We start from the raw sequence: 17,011 nt of genomic DNA, 5'->3' as shown, positions 1-17,011 counted from the left end.
GTTCAACTGTGGTTTTTAGACACCACCCAGAATGGGGGAAGGGGTGCTGAGGTGCCCACCAGATCACACATAAGATAGTTTGCATCTGATTTACATTCAGCCCAGGGCCCTGAAGGTGGAAAGGGGTCCCCTGGGTCCCAAGGCAAACTGCCCCTCACAGACTCTCAGGGCCCAGGGGACAGGGGGTGGAGCCGGCTGTACAGCCCAGCGCTGGGGCAGGAAACGAGAGTGGGGAAGGGGGGAGGCCACAGCCGGCGGAGGCAAGGCGGGTGCAGGGTGTGTGGGGAGGGAGGGAGGTGCCAGCACTCCAGCCCTGAGGCCCTGCTGGCCCCTGGGCGCAGGCCCAGCTCCGACTGCCAGGAATGGACCTCGTGGACCCCGACATCTTTAATAGGGACCCCCGGGACCACTATGACCTGCTGCAGCGGCTGGGTGGCGGCACCTATGGAGAAGTCTTCAAGGTGAGGATCCCCCTTCCTTCTCCATCACCCTCCAACCAACAGCCTTTGGGGTGAAGCCCAAGAAGGGAAGGGGATGAGAAAGGTCCTGGTCCTGACGATGGCTCAGACATACTGAAGAGGAATTCAGGGGAATGGAGCCTGCCTGACTGTCAACTTCCCCTTTATAAGGCTCGAGACAAGGTGACGGGGGACCTGGTGGCATTGAAGATGGTGAAGATGGAGCCTGGTGAGGAGAGGACCCAGGAGCTCCTTACTGACCCCCACCCCCACCTCCTGGGAACCGGGATTGCCCCCATACTCCTTCCCTGCAGTGGACTTTTCTCTCCTGCCCCTCCTCACAGATGATGATGTGTCCACACTTCAGAAGGAAATCCTCATCTTGAAAACTTGCCGGCACTCCAACATTGTGGCCTACCATGGGAGTTATCTCTGGTGATGAGTCTAAGACCTGCCCTGGGACCCAGCCCATTCCCTACCCCATAATCCCCGTTCCTGACCAGGGTACCCCTAACCTGATCTCCAATCCTGGACCCCCATTTTAACCGAGTCACCCCTAACTTGATCCCTAGTCCAAAGTTCCACATTTCTGGCCAGAACACCGCCGATCTAACCTCCAATTTAGAACTCCCATTTCTGACGAGGAGTCCCAATATTGATCTCTTCATAGTAACCAAATCTGAAACTAAGTCCCCTAAGACTAATCTTTCACCATCCTGCCCTTTGGTTCCCTCAGTTTCACTCTGTGCTCTTTTAATGAACCCCTAAGTTACCTGACCTCACAATAATATCCCAGATGCCCCAATAATGACTCTGTCCCCCAGACCTGGCACCCTGGGCCTCTGTGTTCCCTTGGAACTTCCTCAACTTGTGAGATTTCTGTCCTGTCTTCCAGGTTAGCGTAGGACAGCAGAGGGTGCCCTGGGTTAGGAGCCCAAAGACGTAGGTTTGAGTCCAGTTGATCTCGAACATACATTTCCTCTTTGAGCCTCAACTTTCCCACCTATAAAATGGAAGTGAATGATTTCACTCTGTAGGCAAGGGGAGTTAGAAATGACAGATGTTACATTAAAAGGTCAGAGCCCTGGCTGGTGTGGCTCAGTTAGTTGGAGTGTCCTCCCCCCAACCCATCTCAGGTGCACTGAAAAGTCATGGGTGCAATTCTGAGAACACACGCCTGGGTTGTGGGTTTGATCCCTGGTCAGGGGTCAGGGTGTGTGCATTGGTGGGGGCAGCTGATTGATGTTTTTTTTTCCTCTCTATCCCTTCCTCTCTTTCTAAAAGTCAATGAATATGTCCTCAGGTGAGGATAAAAAAGCAACAAAAACATCAGAACAAGACAGTGAGCCAGGGGCTGTCCACTAAATAATAACTTGTCACTGCTATTTATCGTTGTTGTTATTATTATTATTATTAATGTTGAACTGTTGTAGGGTGCAAAAGCTCTGGATCTGCATGGAATTCTGTGGGGCTGGTTCTCTCCAGGACATCTATCAAGGTGAGAGGAAGGACAAGGGATCCAGGGGACCCCCGTCCCTCCAATCCAGTTCTTCTGCAACTGTGTTTGTGTCTCCTAGAACCATTTTCCTGATCCATATTTCACATAGTGAGCTCCTCCTCTGGGCTTGGGCTTGGCCTGGATGATGCTGGGGACACTGTGGTGACCGAGTGGGCCCTTGGCCCTGGGCCTTCTCCTCCAGGACCTGACAGCCCCAATCATTCTGCGTGCAGTGCTCCCCTCTACTTCCCGTTCCCCAGCTTCCTCTCTGTATTTTCTCACCGAGGTCTATTCATGTTTGAGTATTTCTGCATTTCTGGCTCTTACTAGATACCCACATTTTCATCGAATGAGTGAATGCATTTCTGATTTTCTCTCTCAGCCTTGCTTTTCACTTTCTTGGAGAATTTGAGGGTGTGGTGGAGGAGCCTGTGATCTCCTCTTAATTTTTTTTCACCTCTCAAGTTTTGATGCTCACCTCTGTCTTTGACCACCTACCTCCCTCAAGCCCAAACACATCAAGCAGAAAAGAAAGGACTTAATTAAGAAGTCCTTGCGGGGGAAACTGAGGCCCACAGAGAGGAAGTGACTCACACAGCCAGACTGTCAGACCTGGTCTCTGTCCGCCTGTCCTTCCCTTTCCTACCTCTGTGTCTCTTTCTCAGCATGTCAGCCCTCACTTTTTGGTCTCTGACCATCCTTCTTTTTCTGTCTCAATTTGGATCTGTTCCCGCTTCTCTGTTTGTCCGTCTCTGTCTCTCTGCCTTTCCTCATTTTGCCAAGTCCCATCACCCTGGGCTCAGAGCCCTCCTGTAGCTTCCATTTCCCTCCGAAAATCCCGAGCTCCTCACTGTGGCCCAGGAGTCTGACCCCCTCTGCACCCCGAGCTGAAAGACCTCATCTCCCATCTCCCGTCCGCTCCACTCGCTCTGCTGCTTTCCAAACCCACCAGGCACTGCCCACCTCCTGGCCTCTGCACTCGCTTTTGTTCCCTTCCAGGCGGGGCGGCACATCTTCACCCTGTCACCTTCGCAGAGTGGCCTTCGCTGACCAACCTGTGTAAAATGTCACAGACTTCCCACACGTTTCCTGTCGTTCTTTCTTGCTTTTTCTTATTATTTATTAGCCTCTTGCGTGCTGTGTATTTTACTTATGTATCTGGTTTACTGTCGGTCTTCCCCACGGGCATTTCTCTCCACGAGCATAGGGATCTGTCCCCAGTGCGTACCACAGTGCCTGGCACACAGTAGACGCTGTGAACGTCTGTTGAATGACTTCTGTCTCCCTGTAGCTTCTGGCTCCCTGCGGCCTCTGTCGAGGCCCACCCCTCCGCTCCCCTCCCACTTGTCCCATCTGTATCCCTCTCTCCACATGACACCCGCTCAGCCAGTGGGCGGGGACCAGGGGCTCTTGGGGCCAGGTTTCCTGGTTCCCAGCCAACACTGCGCTGGGGTGACCTTTGCAGTGACAGGTCCCTTGTCAGAGCTCCAGATCAGCTACGTGTGCCGGGAAGTGCTCCAGGTGAGGAGAGGCCTGGTAGGCCTGGGGAGCAGGCAGGGCCCTGGTCTAGCCCCCAGGCTCTCACAGCCCCGTGTTTACCCCCCTCCCCAGGGACTGGCCTATCTGCACTCACAGAAGAAGATACACCGGGACATTAAGGTGGTGGAGGGGCAGAAAGGTGGCCTTGGTGGGTGGGGGGCCCAGGAGATGGGAATGGTGTTCGGAGGGCTTAGGGTGGTATTGAGCTGTGGGGAAGGGGTAGGGGGCCGGGGGGTGGAGGCAGTGTTGGGCTGGAGGTGGTGGTCCCTGCCAGCCTCTTATCCCTCCTCTGGTCCCTAGGGAGCCAACATCCTCATCAATGACTCTGGGGAGGTCAGACTGGGTGAGTGTGGCCAGGGGGTTGGGGAGGCAGACTGGCTTGGGGTCCAAGGAGACAGAGGACCCTAGGTCACTGTGTCTCTTCCTCTGCCTCCAGCTGACTTTGGTATCTCAGCCCAGATCGGGGCAACGCTGGCTCGACGCCTGTCTTTCATTGGGACACCCTACTGGTGAGGGACACCTGGCCGGCAGCTGGGGCGGAGTGGGGGGCGGCAGCTTTTCCCACCCTGATCTCTAGGAGGCTTCTTCTGGCTCCTCCTCCCAGCCTCTGCCTAGCTCTGCTGAACATGCTTTCTTTCCTTCAGCTCTTTTTCTCTCTCTCTCTCTTGTTTTCCCTTTAGCTAGTGTTTGTGCTCATTTTTATCCTTTAAAAAAATTTTTTTTCCCTTTATTGAGTTTAGGTGGAGAGGAAGGGAGAGGGAGAGAGAGAGAAACATCAATGAGAGAGAACATCCATTGGCTGCCTCCTGCCTGCCCCTCACTGGGGATTTGGCCCACAACCTGGGCATGTGCCCTGACTGGGAATCGAACTGGCGACCTCTTGGTGCATGGGTCGATGCTCAACCACTGAGCCACACTGGCCGGGCTTCATTTTCATCCTGATCTCTCTGTCCCTACCTGTCGATTTTTCCCCCCCATCTCAGTGTGGCTCTGTCTGTCTCTCTGTTTCTATCTCCGTCACTCTCTGTCTCTCTGTGTCTCCTCGTCTGTCTCTTCCACTCCTTCCTGACGATTCTCGCTGCATCTGGCTCTCTCTGGCCCATTCTCGCCTCTCTCTGTCTCTCTCCTCCCCCCACTCCCACACCAGAGAGTCCCCCCCATGCCGCTTATGCCACCCCTGGCTCTCTGAGGCTCTCTGCCCCCAGGATGGCTCCAGAAGTGGCAGCTGTGGCCCTGAAGGGGGGATACAACGAGCTGTGTGACATCTGGTCCCTGGGCATCACAGCCATTGAACTGGCCGAGCTACAGCCACCGCTCTTTGATGTGCACCCTCTCAGGTAGGCAGGTGTGGCTGGTCCCCTGGGCCCAGAGACCCCACCCAGACCTGACCCTAAATGCCCCCACCAGCCTGCTTCCCCACATCAAGATCCTCCTGCAAGAGACCCTCTTTCTTCCCAATGCAATATGAGGCCCCCAAGGATCTCAGCCCAGAAAGCCTTTCTTCACACCAGGAGCCCCCCACTCAGGGATCCCCATCTCGAGCCTCCCTCTGTGACTTACGTAGCTCTGTAATGGGACACGTGGTGTCCCCTGGAAGTGGCGTCCCAGTGCATGGTCAAGCCTCATCCTCATTCTCATTCCGTCCCCCACTTGCTCTCTGCTGGCTTCAGTGCTTTTGGGGGCCCCTCTGGGAGTCTGAACCCCATGTTCTCTCCTTCCTCTTGCAGAGTTCTCTTCCTCATGACCAAGAGTGGATATCAGCCCCCCAGGCTAAAAGAAAAAGGCAAATGGTAGGAGAAGGTGATGCCAGGGAGGGCAGAGCCAGGGCTGACGGTCTGAGGGGAAAGTCTGTGGTCCCCTCACCCGGAGCTTGGCTTCTTCCTCCCAAGGTCGGCCGCCTTCCACAACTTTGTCAAAGTCTCCCTCACCAAGAACCCCAAGAAACGTCCTGGTGCCACCAAGATGCTCAGTGTAAACCTTCGCTCCTCAAAACCCGCCCAGACTCTCACTCCAGAATTCCCCAGGGCCTCAGGGTGCCCTAGAACACGGATGGCTTAGTTCCACAGAACCCCACGCGTCCCCCGTCCCTCAGAATTCCCCAGGACCCCCCGCCAAGACCCTCCAACTTGAACCCCAGACCCTGTTCCAAGATATCTAGAGTTGTTAAAACTCACAAATTCTCGAAGGCTTCAAGGCCCATTCCTGGGTGTATTCTAGAATGGAATTCTCCAAGCCCCCTACCGGGATCCCTGAATTCTTTTACTATCTCAGACTCGGCAGAATTCCCCGGTCTTCTGCCAGTTCCCCAGTCTCCCGCCTTCTCCCTGTTCCCCTAGAGAGGTTCTCCAGCCCCTATGCCAACCTCTCCCTTCACACCGGCCCTCTGCCTGCTGATACCCTCCTCCCCTCCCCCAGCATCAACTGGTATCCCAGTCCGGACTAAGTCGAAGCCTGATCCTGGATCTTCTTGACAAACTGAGGAACCCAGGGAAGGGGGCCCCCGTTGGTGAGATCGAAGATGAGGAGCCTGAGGTGAGGGTGCTGGCTGACAGCCCTAGAGTCGCCCAGCCTTTGCTCAGGCCGTGCCCCCTGCCTGAGTGCCCTCCTGCTCTTCTCTTCAAAGGGTAAATGGGAGGGAGAAGGGGGGCTTGGCACCAGGCTGGGGCACAGAGGTCATGGGCACAGGGGCTGGGCACCAGGCTGGGGGCACAGAGGTCATGGGCACAGGGGCTGGGCCCACGGGGTGGTGGGGCTGCCAGAGGGCGGGGGCCCTGACCCAGCTGCTGCTCTGCCCAGCCACCCCCTGCCATTCCTCGGCGGATCAAATCCACCCACCGATCCAGCTCGCTGGGGATTCCAGATGCAGACTGCTGTCGTGAGTAGGGGGCCCTCGAACCTGGGGACACTTGACCCGATAATAAACACAAGAGACTCCCTTTACCCCTATGACACGCATCACTGCCACACAGACCCTCAGAGTCCCCATCACCATCTGACCCACAGGAGACCCCCGAGAACCTCTTCACTACCAGACCTACAAGGTGACTGTACAGGCCTCACTTCTCTGACCTGCGAACAGACCCCATCAGACTTCCCATTACCACCCCGACCCCCAAAGAGACCTCAGAAACATGGCAGACCTGATAACCACATGGAACCTGACACCGAATACTCTATCACTCCTTCGAGCCCCACCTCCCTAATCCCAAACCCTGACCCCCCCAAATGAGACCCCTGTAAACCAAGATCCCCCTCTCTTTAAGGGACAGCTCCTACCCTGAGATGCCAACCCCAATTCCCGCCACCCCCCCACCCCCCCCAGTTTTACTCTATTTCTAAATCCATCTCCAACTTCTAGGGCGGCACATGGAATTCAGGAAGCTCAGAGGAGTGGAGTCCAGACCTACAGCCGACTCTGTGAGATGCCCCTCCCCCCCCACCGGCCCCAGACACCCTCCCCCTCCCTAGACCTTCCCTAGGCCGCTGCTGACCCTTTGCTATACCACAGGCTCGCCTACAGCCCCCGGAGGACTTCAGGAGCAGCAGTCCTAGGTCAGGGACCCTCGGGCTGGGGGGCGGGGGCTAGGATGTGTGTGGGGACTGCCTGAGGCTCATGCCTGTCACTTCTCAGGAGGCACCAGTCGGAGTCTGACGATGACTACGATGACGTGGACATGTAAGTGGACATGTAAGAGAGGCTGGGCCTCGGCTCCTCAGGCCTCACCCAGCCCTGCCTTCCGATAACCCCCACCTTGCTTCCACCGGGACCCCAGCTCTAGCCCCTGCTCTCCTTCCACCACTCATCCCTGCCCCCTGGCTGGACCCTTCATGCAGCCCTCCCCGTCCTTCACCTCTAACCTATGACCCCGACCTGACCCCAGCCCCGCCCCAACTCCTGTTCCCCACCCCCTGTTTCCTAACCCCACCCAACCTCAACCCTTCAGCGTCCTTCACCCCGAACCCTTAACCCCCAACCCCACCCCAACTTCAGTCCCCACCTTCCTTTCACCTTTTTATAGGGTCTTTGACCTGACTGGTAACTGCAGTCGCCACCTGCCGTCAACCCCATTTCCTTCCAGAATGTCCTTCTACTCTATCCTGAGCTCTTTCCCCATCTGTCCAGCTCAGCCCGGGACCCCCCGTCACTTCCCAGCCCCAGGCTCCTCCCAGATGTTGCACCAACCCCCAGACCTCAGCTGCAGCCCCAACCCTCCACTGCAGGCCTTCATCTTTCCTCCTTTTCTCATGAAACCTCAGGCTGCACCTTGGCCCCTGAGAATTTTCCCCAGGCCGGACCCCAGCCCCAGCCCCAGCCCCAGCCCCTGTGTCGGCCTCAGGGCCCACATCGTGTCTGCAGTGGGCTCACACGTGGCACCAGGCACCATGTGAGAACTGACCCCAGGAGCCCTGATCTATGCTGCCAGGTGGCCGTGAAGATTTATACTTGCTGCCTTGTCAGCACCTGATCGCCAAGAGTTGCTATTGCTGTTGTCATCATGCTTATTAATTAGTCTTTTAGTCCTCAGCTCCAGCACAGACTGAGTCACCCCTGACCCTCCTGAACTCAGACATCCAGCCCCAAACCACTGTCCTTGTTCCCCACACCCCAACCTGCTTGCCCTGTCTTTGTGTTTCAGCCCCACCCCTGCAGAAGACACACCTCCTCCGCTGCCCCCCAAGGTGAGGTCCTGGGCCAGAGCTGGGGGCGGAGGCCAGGAGGTCAGGGTCCTTAGATGCTGGGATACTGGGCATTCTAGGGCTGGAGTCTGGGACACCAGATCCCTTGAAGTCTGGGAGATGGGACGATGAGCACACTGGGGTATGGAAGAGGCATCCCAGAACCTATGGGTGTAATTAACTATATTTAGCCTGCCCTGGCCAGTTCGGCTCAGCGGTTAGAGCGTCTGCTCATTGACTGAAGAGTTTGGGGTTCAATTCCTGGTCAAGGTTGCGTATCTGGGTTGTGGGTTCGATCCCTGAGTCCCGCTCAGGGCTGTGCAAGAGGCAACCAATTGATGCGCGTCTCTCACATCGATGTCTCGCTTTCTCTCTCCTCCCTCCCTTCCACAATCTAAAAAATCAATGGAAAAATAACCTTGAGTGAGGATTAATAACAACAAATATATATGTAGATATATACATATATGTGTGTGTGTGTGTATTTAGCCTGGTGGACATGAATCAGTAGCTGGTGCACCAGCATTAACCCTTCAGCTGCTGGACTGTGTTGATGGGGGGTGGGGGGCAAGCCGAGTGGTGGTAGGGCATTGTGGGGAGAGGGAGGGCTATGACCAGATTTCAGTTCTAGCCAAGGCAGGGTTGGGATGACAAGGTGCCCTCTCTCTGAGATCATCTCATTTACCCACCCTCCTTCTCTGTCTCAAAAGCCCAAATTCCGCTCTCCATCGGACGAGGGTCCCGGGGGGCCTGGGGAGGAGGGGCAGCTGAGCCCGGGGGTGCTGGTCCGATGTGCCAGTGGGCCTCCCCCACGCACCCCCCATCTTGGGCCTCCCCCAGCCACCCGAAGCCCCCATCTAACTGCCCATTCAGGTAAGGAGGTAGGCCAGGGTGGGAGGTGGGCAGGGTGGAGGGGCTTCGGGGCCTGACTTTCCCCCATCCTGTCTCAGAACCCTCACTCTGGAACCCAACCCTTCAGGAGTCTGACCAGCCTCCACTGTTGCCCCCCAAGAAGGAAAAGATGAAGAGAAAGGTGAAGCCAGCTATGCTGAGGACTCACACCCCTAGATGGGACTGGGGATGCTGGGTGGGGTGGGGGTGGGGAGACCAGTAATGATAGTAAGTGACGTTTGTGGAGCAGTTTCTCTGTGCCAGACACTGGTGTAAACCTTTACAGATAGAGGTAGATATTATTCCATTTCACAAAGGGGGAAACTGAGGCAGAGAGGGATTATGTAGCCTGCCAAGGTCAGAAGTCTTTGGGGGGGCAGAGGCAGAATCTGAGCCCTCACACTCTTGCTCCAGAGCTCTAACCACTGCACTTCCTGCCCATTCCTCCCTTTTGCTGGATCCCTGCTCTGCTCCCCATGCCTGCCTAGGGATGTGCCCTTCTTGTAAAGCTGTTCAACGGCTGCCCCCTCCGGATCCACAGCACGGCTGCCTGGACACACCCCTCCACCAAGGGTGGGCATTCACTAGGGTTACAGAAAGGGTGGGGGTGGGGAGGGACCTTAACAGAAGGTACAAAGGCAGGGACCAGGGAAGGTCTTAATAGGGTGGGGAGAGGCAAAGCTGAGGCACAGACAGAGTCTGGAGCCACAGTGGGGTTTGGGGATCAAAGATGGGTGGCGTAAAGATGAATGTGAAAGTGAAAACTAGGAAAATTAGGGCTTAGGGGCCATCAGTATCAGATATAGCAAAAAGGTCAGAGTTTAGGGTACAAGATGGGGGACAGTTAGACCCCATTAACCTCAGCTGGAGATTAATGATCGGCTAAGATCAGCATTTTGGGGTCAGGAGTTTTAGAGATTAGTTTGTAGCAGAGACAGTTTGGGGATTAAAGATGTGGAGACAAGGTCAATGAGAGGTTCAAGAAGAAGCATAGAGTTTGGGGAGTGTCACGCTGAACAGAAAAAGCCATATTTTGGGGGGTCCTGAGTTTGAGGATCAATGCTGACACAGGATTAACCTTCAGGGGCCAGAACTAGGGAGGGAAAAAGAGGGACCGAACTTGGAGGGCATGCCTCATGTTTGGGTCACCACAGAGGGGCAGGATTTGTGGGTCAGAGTTGGAAGAACCACCAGAATGTGGGATGGTGAGGATGAGACCAGTTAGAGGGACTGGGTCAGGGTTTCAGTTCCGATTTGGGGAGACAGGCTGGGAGTGTTGAGGTGGAGGTGAGAATTAGAGAACCGAGGGTCAGGGCTGGGGGACAGAGTGCCAGTGTTTGGGATCAGACAGGTGGAAGTCTGGGAGGTCCCCCAGGATGAGGCAGGTCCCAGTGTCCTTGTGTCTTTCCCCAAAGACCAGCACCTGATCCTAGGGGCAGAGGAAGGCATTTTCATCTTGAACCGGAATGATCAGGAGGCCACAATGGAGATGGTGAGGGACAGCATCCAGGGTGGGCTGAGGGCGGGGACTGGAGCTGGGGATGGCGCTGGGGATGGCTGGGGTCTTACAGGAGCTCCCCCCCCCCCCATTCTCTGCAGCTCTTTCCTAGCCGGACTAGCTGGGTGTACTCCATCAACAATGTCCTCATGTCTCTCTCAGGTCTGGCTGTTGGATGGGAAGGGTGGGGTTAGAAGTTAAGGGTCAGGGGGTCAGGGGGTTGGGAGGTGGATGGGCACAGCTGATAAAAGCCCAGGCTCCCCCTTCACAGAGTCTGAGGTTCAAGTCCCAGGCAGGAGACATCTGCTCCAAGTCTCAGTTTCTCCATCTGTGAAATGGGGCTTACAGTAGTCTCCACCTCTCAAGTCAGCGTTGAGGGAATTTCTACAGTGAGTTAGTCTTGACCTTTCTTTAATGTTCAGATGGCAATCAGAACTTACCCCGGACTTTTTTTTTTTTTTTTTGCATTTATCTTCAGATAGAGCAGGGGTAGAGAGGAGGGAAGAGAGAAAGAGAAACATGGATGTGAGAGACACATTGACTGGTTGCCACCCACACAACCCAACCGGGGCCAGGGACAAACTGCAACCGAGGTACGCGCTCTTAGCGGGAACTGAACCGGGTCTCTCTGGTCCGCAGGACGACGCTCTAACCGCTGAGCCAAACTGGCCAGGGCATGTTTTTATCGTTTCTTATGTGGCTATAAGCACCAAAGGGCAAGGAACAGATTTCTTTTGCTTACCGCTGTCCACCAGTGCCAAGCACAGTGCCTGGCCTACAGTGGGTGTTTACAACATGTTCAGTGAGAAATAAATGGAAAGTGCTTGTTTGAAGGCTTTTGAGTTTCAGACAAAGCGATGGGGCAGAGTGAAGCTAAGGGAAACTGGGAGTGCCCAGTGTCCTATAACTGCCTGCTTCCCCTACATATACACACACTGCAGGAAAGACCGCCCACCTGTATTCCCATAGCATCCTGGGCCTGCTGGAAAGGAAAGAGACCAGAGCAGGAAGCCCCATCTCTCACATCAGTCCCCATCGGCTACTGGCAAGGTACCAGCCCCCAGTGGCACCACAGACCCCTGTCATACCCTTTTCCCTCCTACCTTCCATTCCCACGTGCCTTCTTCTGCAGGAAGAACATGGTCTCCACCAAGATCCAGGACACCAAAGGCTGCCGGGCTTGCTGTGTAGGTGAGAGCAACCCCCCGGGGGGGGGGGGCAGAAAGGGGGCTGGACTGGGCCAGGGGCAGGGCTTGGGCTGCATCCCTCCTAGGGGTTTGCAGAGTATCCAGAGCCTGGGAAAGATGTGTGACCCTGGGGGGGGGGGGGATTGACCCTAACATATCCTTCCCCACCCCCACCCACAGCGGAGGGCGCGAGCTCGGGGGGCCCATTCCTGTGTGGGGCATTGGAGACCTCTGTGGTCCTGCTTCAGTGGTACCAGCCCATGAACAAGTTTCTGCTGATCCGGGTAGGGGGCCTGTAGAGGCTGTCTTCTGTGGAGACTTCCATGAAACCCCACTTCTACTCCAGGCCTCGTCCCAGTCTCCCCCAAGGTTCTGCCCCCCTGCCATGCGCACTGGAGTCTCCTTCTGATAGCTTCCTAATCCTTAAATTCCGCCCTGCACCCCGTCAGGCCCCCTCTGCCCCTCTGCACCTCCAGTGGCCAAGGAGACCCCCTTCAGTTCCTTAGAGCCGCTGAGACTTGGCCGCCTTTGGTTGGGGCCACGCCCCCGGGAGGCCCTGCCTGTCTGTCACCTGGGCACCACGCCCCCAAACCGAAGCCCGAAGGCTCTGAGGGCACACCTGTCCATTCCTAAGGAGGCACCACCTAAACCCCTTGAGGCTTCATCCCCTGAAGTTTCTAGATTTGGCACCTCCTAAGCCTGAGACCCCGGGTCCTTCGAGGCCCCGCGCCCCCGGGCCCGCCGCGAGCCTCCTCTGAGCCCGTTCCTCCCCGCGCGCCCCGCAGCAGGTGCTGTTCCCGCTGCCCACGCCCTTGCCGGTGTTCGCGCTGCTGACAGGCCCAGGCTCCGAGCTGCCCGCCGTGTGCATCGGCGTGAGCCCCGGGCGGCCGGCCAGGTCGGTGCTCTTCCACACCATGCGCTTCGGCGCGCTCTCCAGCTGGCTGGGCGAGATGAGCACCAGTGAGTGGCAGCGGGTCTCGCGGGGGCGGAGCTGCCGGGAGGGGTGGCCCGGGCGGCTGGGCGGGGCTGACGTCGCCCCGGGCGTCGCGGGGAAGGAGTTGGACCTGCGTGGAGGCGGGGCGGGGAGAGGGGTGTACACAGTTGGCGAGCTGGACGACCGCGGGACCGCGAGGATGCGCGGGCTTTAGCCTGCTTGCTTGGGAGCGGAGAACGTGCCAGGGAGGAGGGCGGAATGCGGCGGAATTGCTCCATGAACCTCCTCCCCTCAAACAGAGCACAAGGGACCAGTACAGGTGACCCAGGTAGAGGACGACAAGGTGATGGTGTTGATGGACGGTAAGGACGCCCCTCTCTCTCTCTCCCTGCCCCCCCGACACCGTTCCCGGCTGTCCAGACCCTGTGCCTCTTGGAAACGCTGAGCCCCTCCAGGTGTCGCCCCCGTTCTGCTTTGCTTCTCACGCTGAACTAACTGTCCAGTTCCTGGGTAACTAACCTCAGCCCCGCTCTTAAAGCCAGCCCTCTCTTTACCCTCTCATAGGCTCTCTGAAGCTGGTGACTCCGGACGGGAACCCAGTCAGAGGGCTTCGAGCTCCGGAGATCCCCATGACCGAAGCTGTGGAGGCGGTGGGTACGTGCAGAGGTGGGAGGGCCCGAGGTCCAGCGTGGAGGCGCAAGGGATACCCTAGGGTAACAGGCACCGTTTTCCTTCCAGCGATGGTCGGGGGTCGGCTCCAGGCCTTCTGGAAGCATGGAGTGCAGGTGTGGGCTCTAGGCTCTGACCAGGTAAGCGCCTCCATCCCAAGACCTACAACCTGCCCCTCCCACGTCAGCTGTCTCACTCATGAGATGGAGGAGAACTGAGTCTGCGTGTGAAGCCCTGGAGGAGAGGCCTCTCCCGGTCTCAGTTCAGGCAGGCCCCCTGCTCTACCCCAGGGTCTCTTGGGTCCAGGGCTCATCCCAGGCCATGTGTGACCTTGTGCAAAGGACTTTGCTTCTCTCTGAGGCTCAGTCTCCCAGCTATAAAATAGGGGTCACTATAGAGATATATGGGTGGTTAAGAACATGGACTAGTCTGCCTGGGTTGGAATCCAGCTGAATCACTGACTTAGGCAAATGACTAAACCTTCCTGCGCTTAGCCTTACTTTCCTCATCTGGAAGATGGGGCAAAAGTGGTACTTAGTTCATAGATGTGTCTCACCCTGCTCCTACATGTTTGTAGTTTATTTAATCTTCATGATCACCTATCAGGTAGGTACTGTGATTTCACAGGTTGGTAATCTGAGGCACAGAGAGGTTAAGTAACTTGCTGGAGGTCACATAGCTGGTGAGTGGTATTAACGAGAAAGCTTCTTTGTGGATTTCAGGCTGGAATTTCAGAGAACTCCCCCCTGTTCTCTTTAAGGGAGAGGGAGGAGGATTCTAGATACTGACACACACATCTTCTCCCCACAGCTGCTTCAGGAGCTGAGAGACCCCACCCTCACCTTCCGTCTGCTTGGCTCCCCCAGGTACGGACTTGGGGAAGGGGATAGAAGATCTGAGAGGGGAGCTTCTAATGTGGAGAGGGTATCCCGGGGTGTTCCCAGCCACCCGAATCTTTGGCCTGGACATTTCTCAGCTGGTCTCCCTGTTTCCATCTCTGACCCTTGTAGTCCATTTCCCACAACCCCTACACCCAGACTCCCAAATGTTAACTTTTTTTTTTTTTTTAATAATCCTCACCTGAGGATATTTTTTCCTTTTATCTTCAGATAGAGTGGGAGGGGGAGAGAGAGAGAGAGAAACATTGATGTGAAAGAGACACATTGACTGGCTGCCCCCCTGCACGGCCCCAACCAGGATCGGGGACTAGACTGCAACCGAAGCAAATGCCGTTGACTGGAATTGAACCCGTGACCCTTTGGTCTGTGGGCTGACGCTCCAAACACTGAGCCAAACCAGCCAGTGCCCTAGATATTAACTTTTTTTTAAATCCTCACCCAAGGAGACTTTTTTTTTTTTTTTTTTTTTGCATTTATCTTCAGATAGAGCAGGAGGGAGAGAGGGAGGAAGAGAGAGAGAGAAACATCAATGTGAGAGAGACACATAGAGTGGCTGCCGCCCACAGGACCCCAACCAGGGCCGGGGACAAACTGCAACCGAGGTATGTGCCCTTAGCAGGAACCGAACTCGAGACTCTCTGGTCCACCAGCCAATGCTCTAACTGCTGAGCCAAACTGGCCAGGGCTAGATATTAACTTTTAAAACCACATTTGCTTTAGCTTTCTCATATATAATTTTTTTCTGACTATGTGGGTATAAATTAGACATGATGCCCATTTACCCCTACATTCTTCAGTGTGTGTTTATAAATCAAGCAAGGACATGCTTTTCCAAACCACAATGCGGCTTTCAGAATAAAGAAAATTAATAAGGAAACGTCACTACCTTCTTATCCACCCACCCATTCAAGTCTCACTAGTTGTACCAATGGTACTCTTTGTAACCAAAAAACAGTACTTTCTTTTTTCTGGCCCAGGATACAATCCAGGATGAGGGGCTGCATTTAGGAGTCATGTTTCTTTAGTCTTTAGCCTGGAACAGTCCTTCAGACTTTCTTTGTTATTCATGACCTTGACACTTTTGAAGAACACAGGGACATTTTTTACAGAAGTCCTCTGTTGGGTTTGAGGTCTCCAGGTTAAGCACTTGGAGCAGGAGTATCACTGAAGTGACGGTGTAAGGAAGCGCATATCAGCTTGTCTTGTTACCGGTGATATTATCTTTGATCATTTGGTTAAGGTGTGCAGTCAGCCACATTTCTCCACTATAAAGTTACTCTTTTTTTAAAAAAAAAAAATTTATTTTCTTTATTGATTTTAGAGAGAGAGGAAGGGAGAGGAGGAGAGAGATGGAAACATTGATGAGAGAGAACATCGATTGGCTGCCACCTGCATGCCCCCCACTGGGGATCGGGCCCACAATCTGGGCATGTGCCCTGACCAGGAGTCAAACCGGTGACCTCTTGGTGCATGGGTCGATGCTCCACCACTGAGCCACACCGGCCAGGCTACTCTTTTTTCTTCTTCTATTAATAAGTACAGAAGTCCCCCCTTATCTGCAGGGGATATGTTCCAAGACCCTCCGTCCTGAAACTGCAGATAGTATCAAGCTCTACATATGTTGTGTTTTTTCCTGTATACACACATCTATGATGAAGTTTAATTTATAAATTAGGCACAGGAAGAGATCAACAATAATTAATAAACTAGAACAAGGATAATAATAGACAATAACAACAGTTACGTGAATGTGGTCTCTCTCAAAGTCTCTTCTACTGTACTCACCCTTTTCCTGGTGAGAATGTGGGATGCCCCAGTGCTACGTGATGGGGTCGTGAGGCGAGTGATGTCAGCATTGTGATGCAGCAGTAGGCTACTAGGCATCCTTGAGCATCAGCAGTGAGATACCACCATGGTCGACCTGATAACAGACCGCTCCTAAGTGACTAACGGGAGGGTAGCGTATGCAGCATGGATATGCTGGACAAAGAATATAATCTATTACTATCATTATTTTGAGTTACAAATACTCCCAGATCTAGCTAGTGAGAGCCCCTTCAAAGATCTCCTGTGACCTTTTGACATGCCGGAGGGGTCTCTCAGATTCAGTCTGAATTTGTCACTCCCTGTTTAAAACCCTCCTGTGGCTTCAAGATAAATACCCAATTCCAGCCACAACCTATAAGACCATGGCTTCTGCAGCCAAGCCCCAGGCTCTCTCTCACCTCAGGGCCTTTGCACGGGCTTTTCTCTGCCCAGGACACTCTTCCCTGTCCTTGAACCAAGTTCCCTCCTGCGCCTTGTTCAAGCCCCACCATCCATTCTTTGGAGGCACCTTGGCTGACCCCCAGGGCTAGGTGTCCCTGCTCTGCGTCCAATGCCTCTTTGCACTTGAGTATTTCACTGATGTGTGTTGGTCTCCTACTCAAGATTGAGCTCCCTAAGGGAGGGACCATGTCTGCTCATTCACTGCTACAGCCAACATTATGCTGGCACAGCCTCTATTAATTCCTTTGCAATGAATGAATGAATGAATGAACGAACGCAGGAACTGATTTCTCTCTTTCTTCCCAGGCCTGTGGTGGTGGAGACACGCCCAGCAGATGATCCTACTGCTCCCAGCAACCTCTACATCCAGGAATGAGTCCCTGGGGGCGGGGGTATTAGGAACCACTCCCCACACTCCCCTTCCCAACAGACACATTAGTGGTCATGACATGCCCTGTATCCCAATAAATATGACTTCAGCCTCTGCTGTCAT

General features: G+C 54.8%; 1 protein-coding gene across 1 annotated transcript; it reads left to right on the top strand.

Moving 5' to 3' along the window:
• The first annotated feature begins 293 nt into the window (after positions 1 to 293).
• Positions 294 to 17,003, top strand: MAP4K1 (mitogen-activated protein kinase kinase kinase kinase 1). Its single transcript, XM_036275861.1, has 31 exons — positions 294 to 461; positions 630 to 687; positions 803 to 893; positions 1,892 to 1,956; positions 3,422 to 3,477; positions 3,568 to 3,615; positions 3,796 to 3,838; positions 3,932 to 4,004; positions 4,701 to 4,832; positions 5,223 to 5,285; positions 5,385 to 5,466; positions 5,911 to 6,027; positions 6,292 to 6,370; positions 6,854 to 6,912; positions 7,004 to 7,047; positions 7,127 to 7,171; positions 8,133 to 8,175; positions 8,883 to 9,045; positions 9,123 to 9,205; positions 9,552 to 9,636; positions 10,479 to 10,555; positions 10,663 to 10,723; positions 11,503 to 11,611; positions 11,694 to 11,752; positions 11,929 to 12,032; positions 12,534 to 12,708; positions 12,982 to 13,044; positions 13,247 to 13,336; positions 13,421 to 13,491; positions 14,162 to 14,217; positions 16,825 to 17,003. Exons 1-31 carry the CDS (start codon positions 363 to 365, stop codon positions 16,892 to 16,894), a joined length of 2,463 nt encoding a protein of 820 aa, XP_036131754.1. The 5' UTR covers positions 294 to 362; the 3' UTR covers positions 16,895 to 17,003.
• The last annotated feature ends 8 nt before the right edge of the window (positions 17,004 to 17,011 follow it).

The sequence above is a fragment of the Molossus molossus genome, unplaced genomic scaffold (genome assembly GCF_014108415.1).
Source record: "Molossus molossus isolate mMolMol1 unplaced genomic scaffold, mMolMol1.p scaffold_m16_p_21, whole genome shotgun sequence".
Lineage (NCBI taxonomy): Eukaryota > Metazoa > Chordata > Mammalia > Chiroptera > Molossidae > Molossus > Molossus molossus.
This window is presented reverse-complemented; position numbering and strand designations above follow the sequence as displayed.

Coding starts and splice junctions, on each gene's coding strand:
- MAP4K1 (XM_036275861.1), top strand. CDS start 363: ATGGACCTCGTGGACCCCGACATCTTTAATAGGGACCCCCGGGACCAC. Junction 688..802: donor GATGGTGAAGATGGAGCCTG/GTGAGGAGAGGA, acceptor CCCTCCTCACAG/ATGATGATGTGTCCACACTT. Junction 13,337..13,420: donor CGAAGCTGTGGAGGCGGTGG/GTACGTGCAGAG, acceptor TTTTCCTTCCAG/CGATGGTCGGGGGTCGGCTC.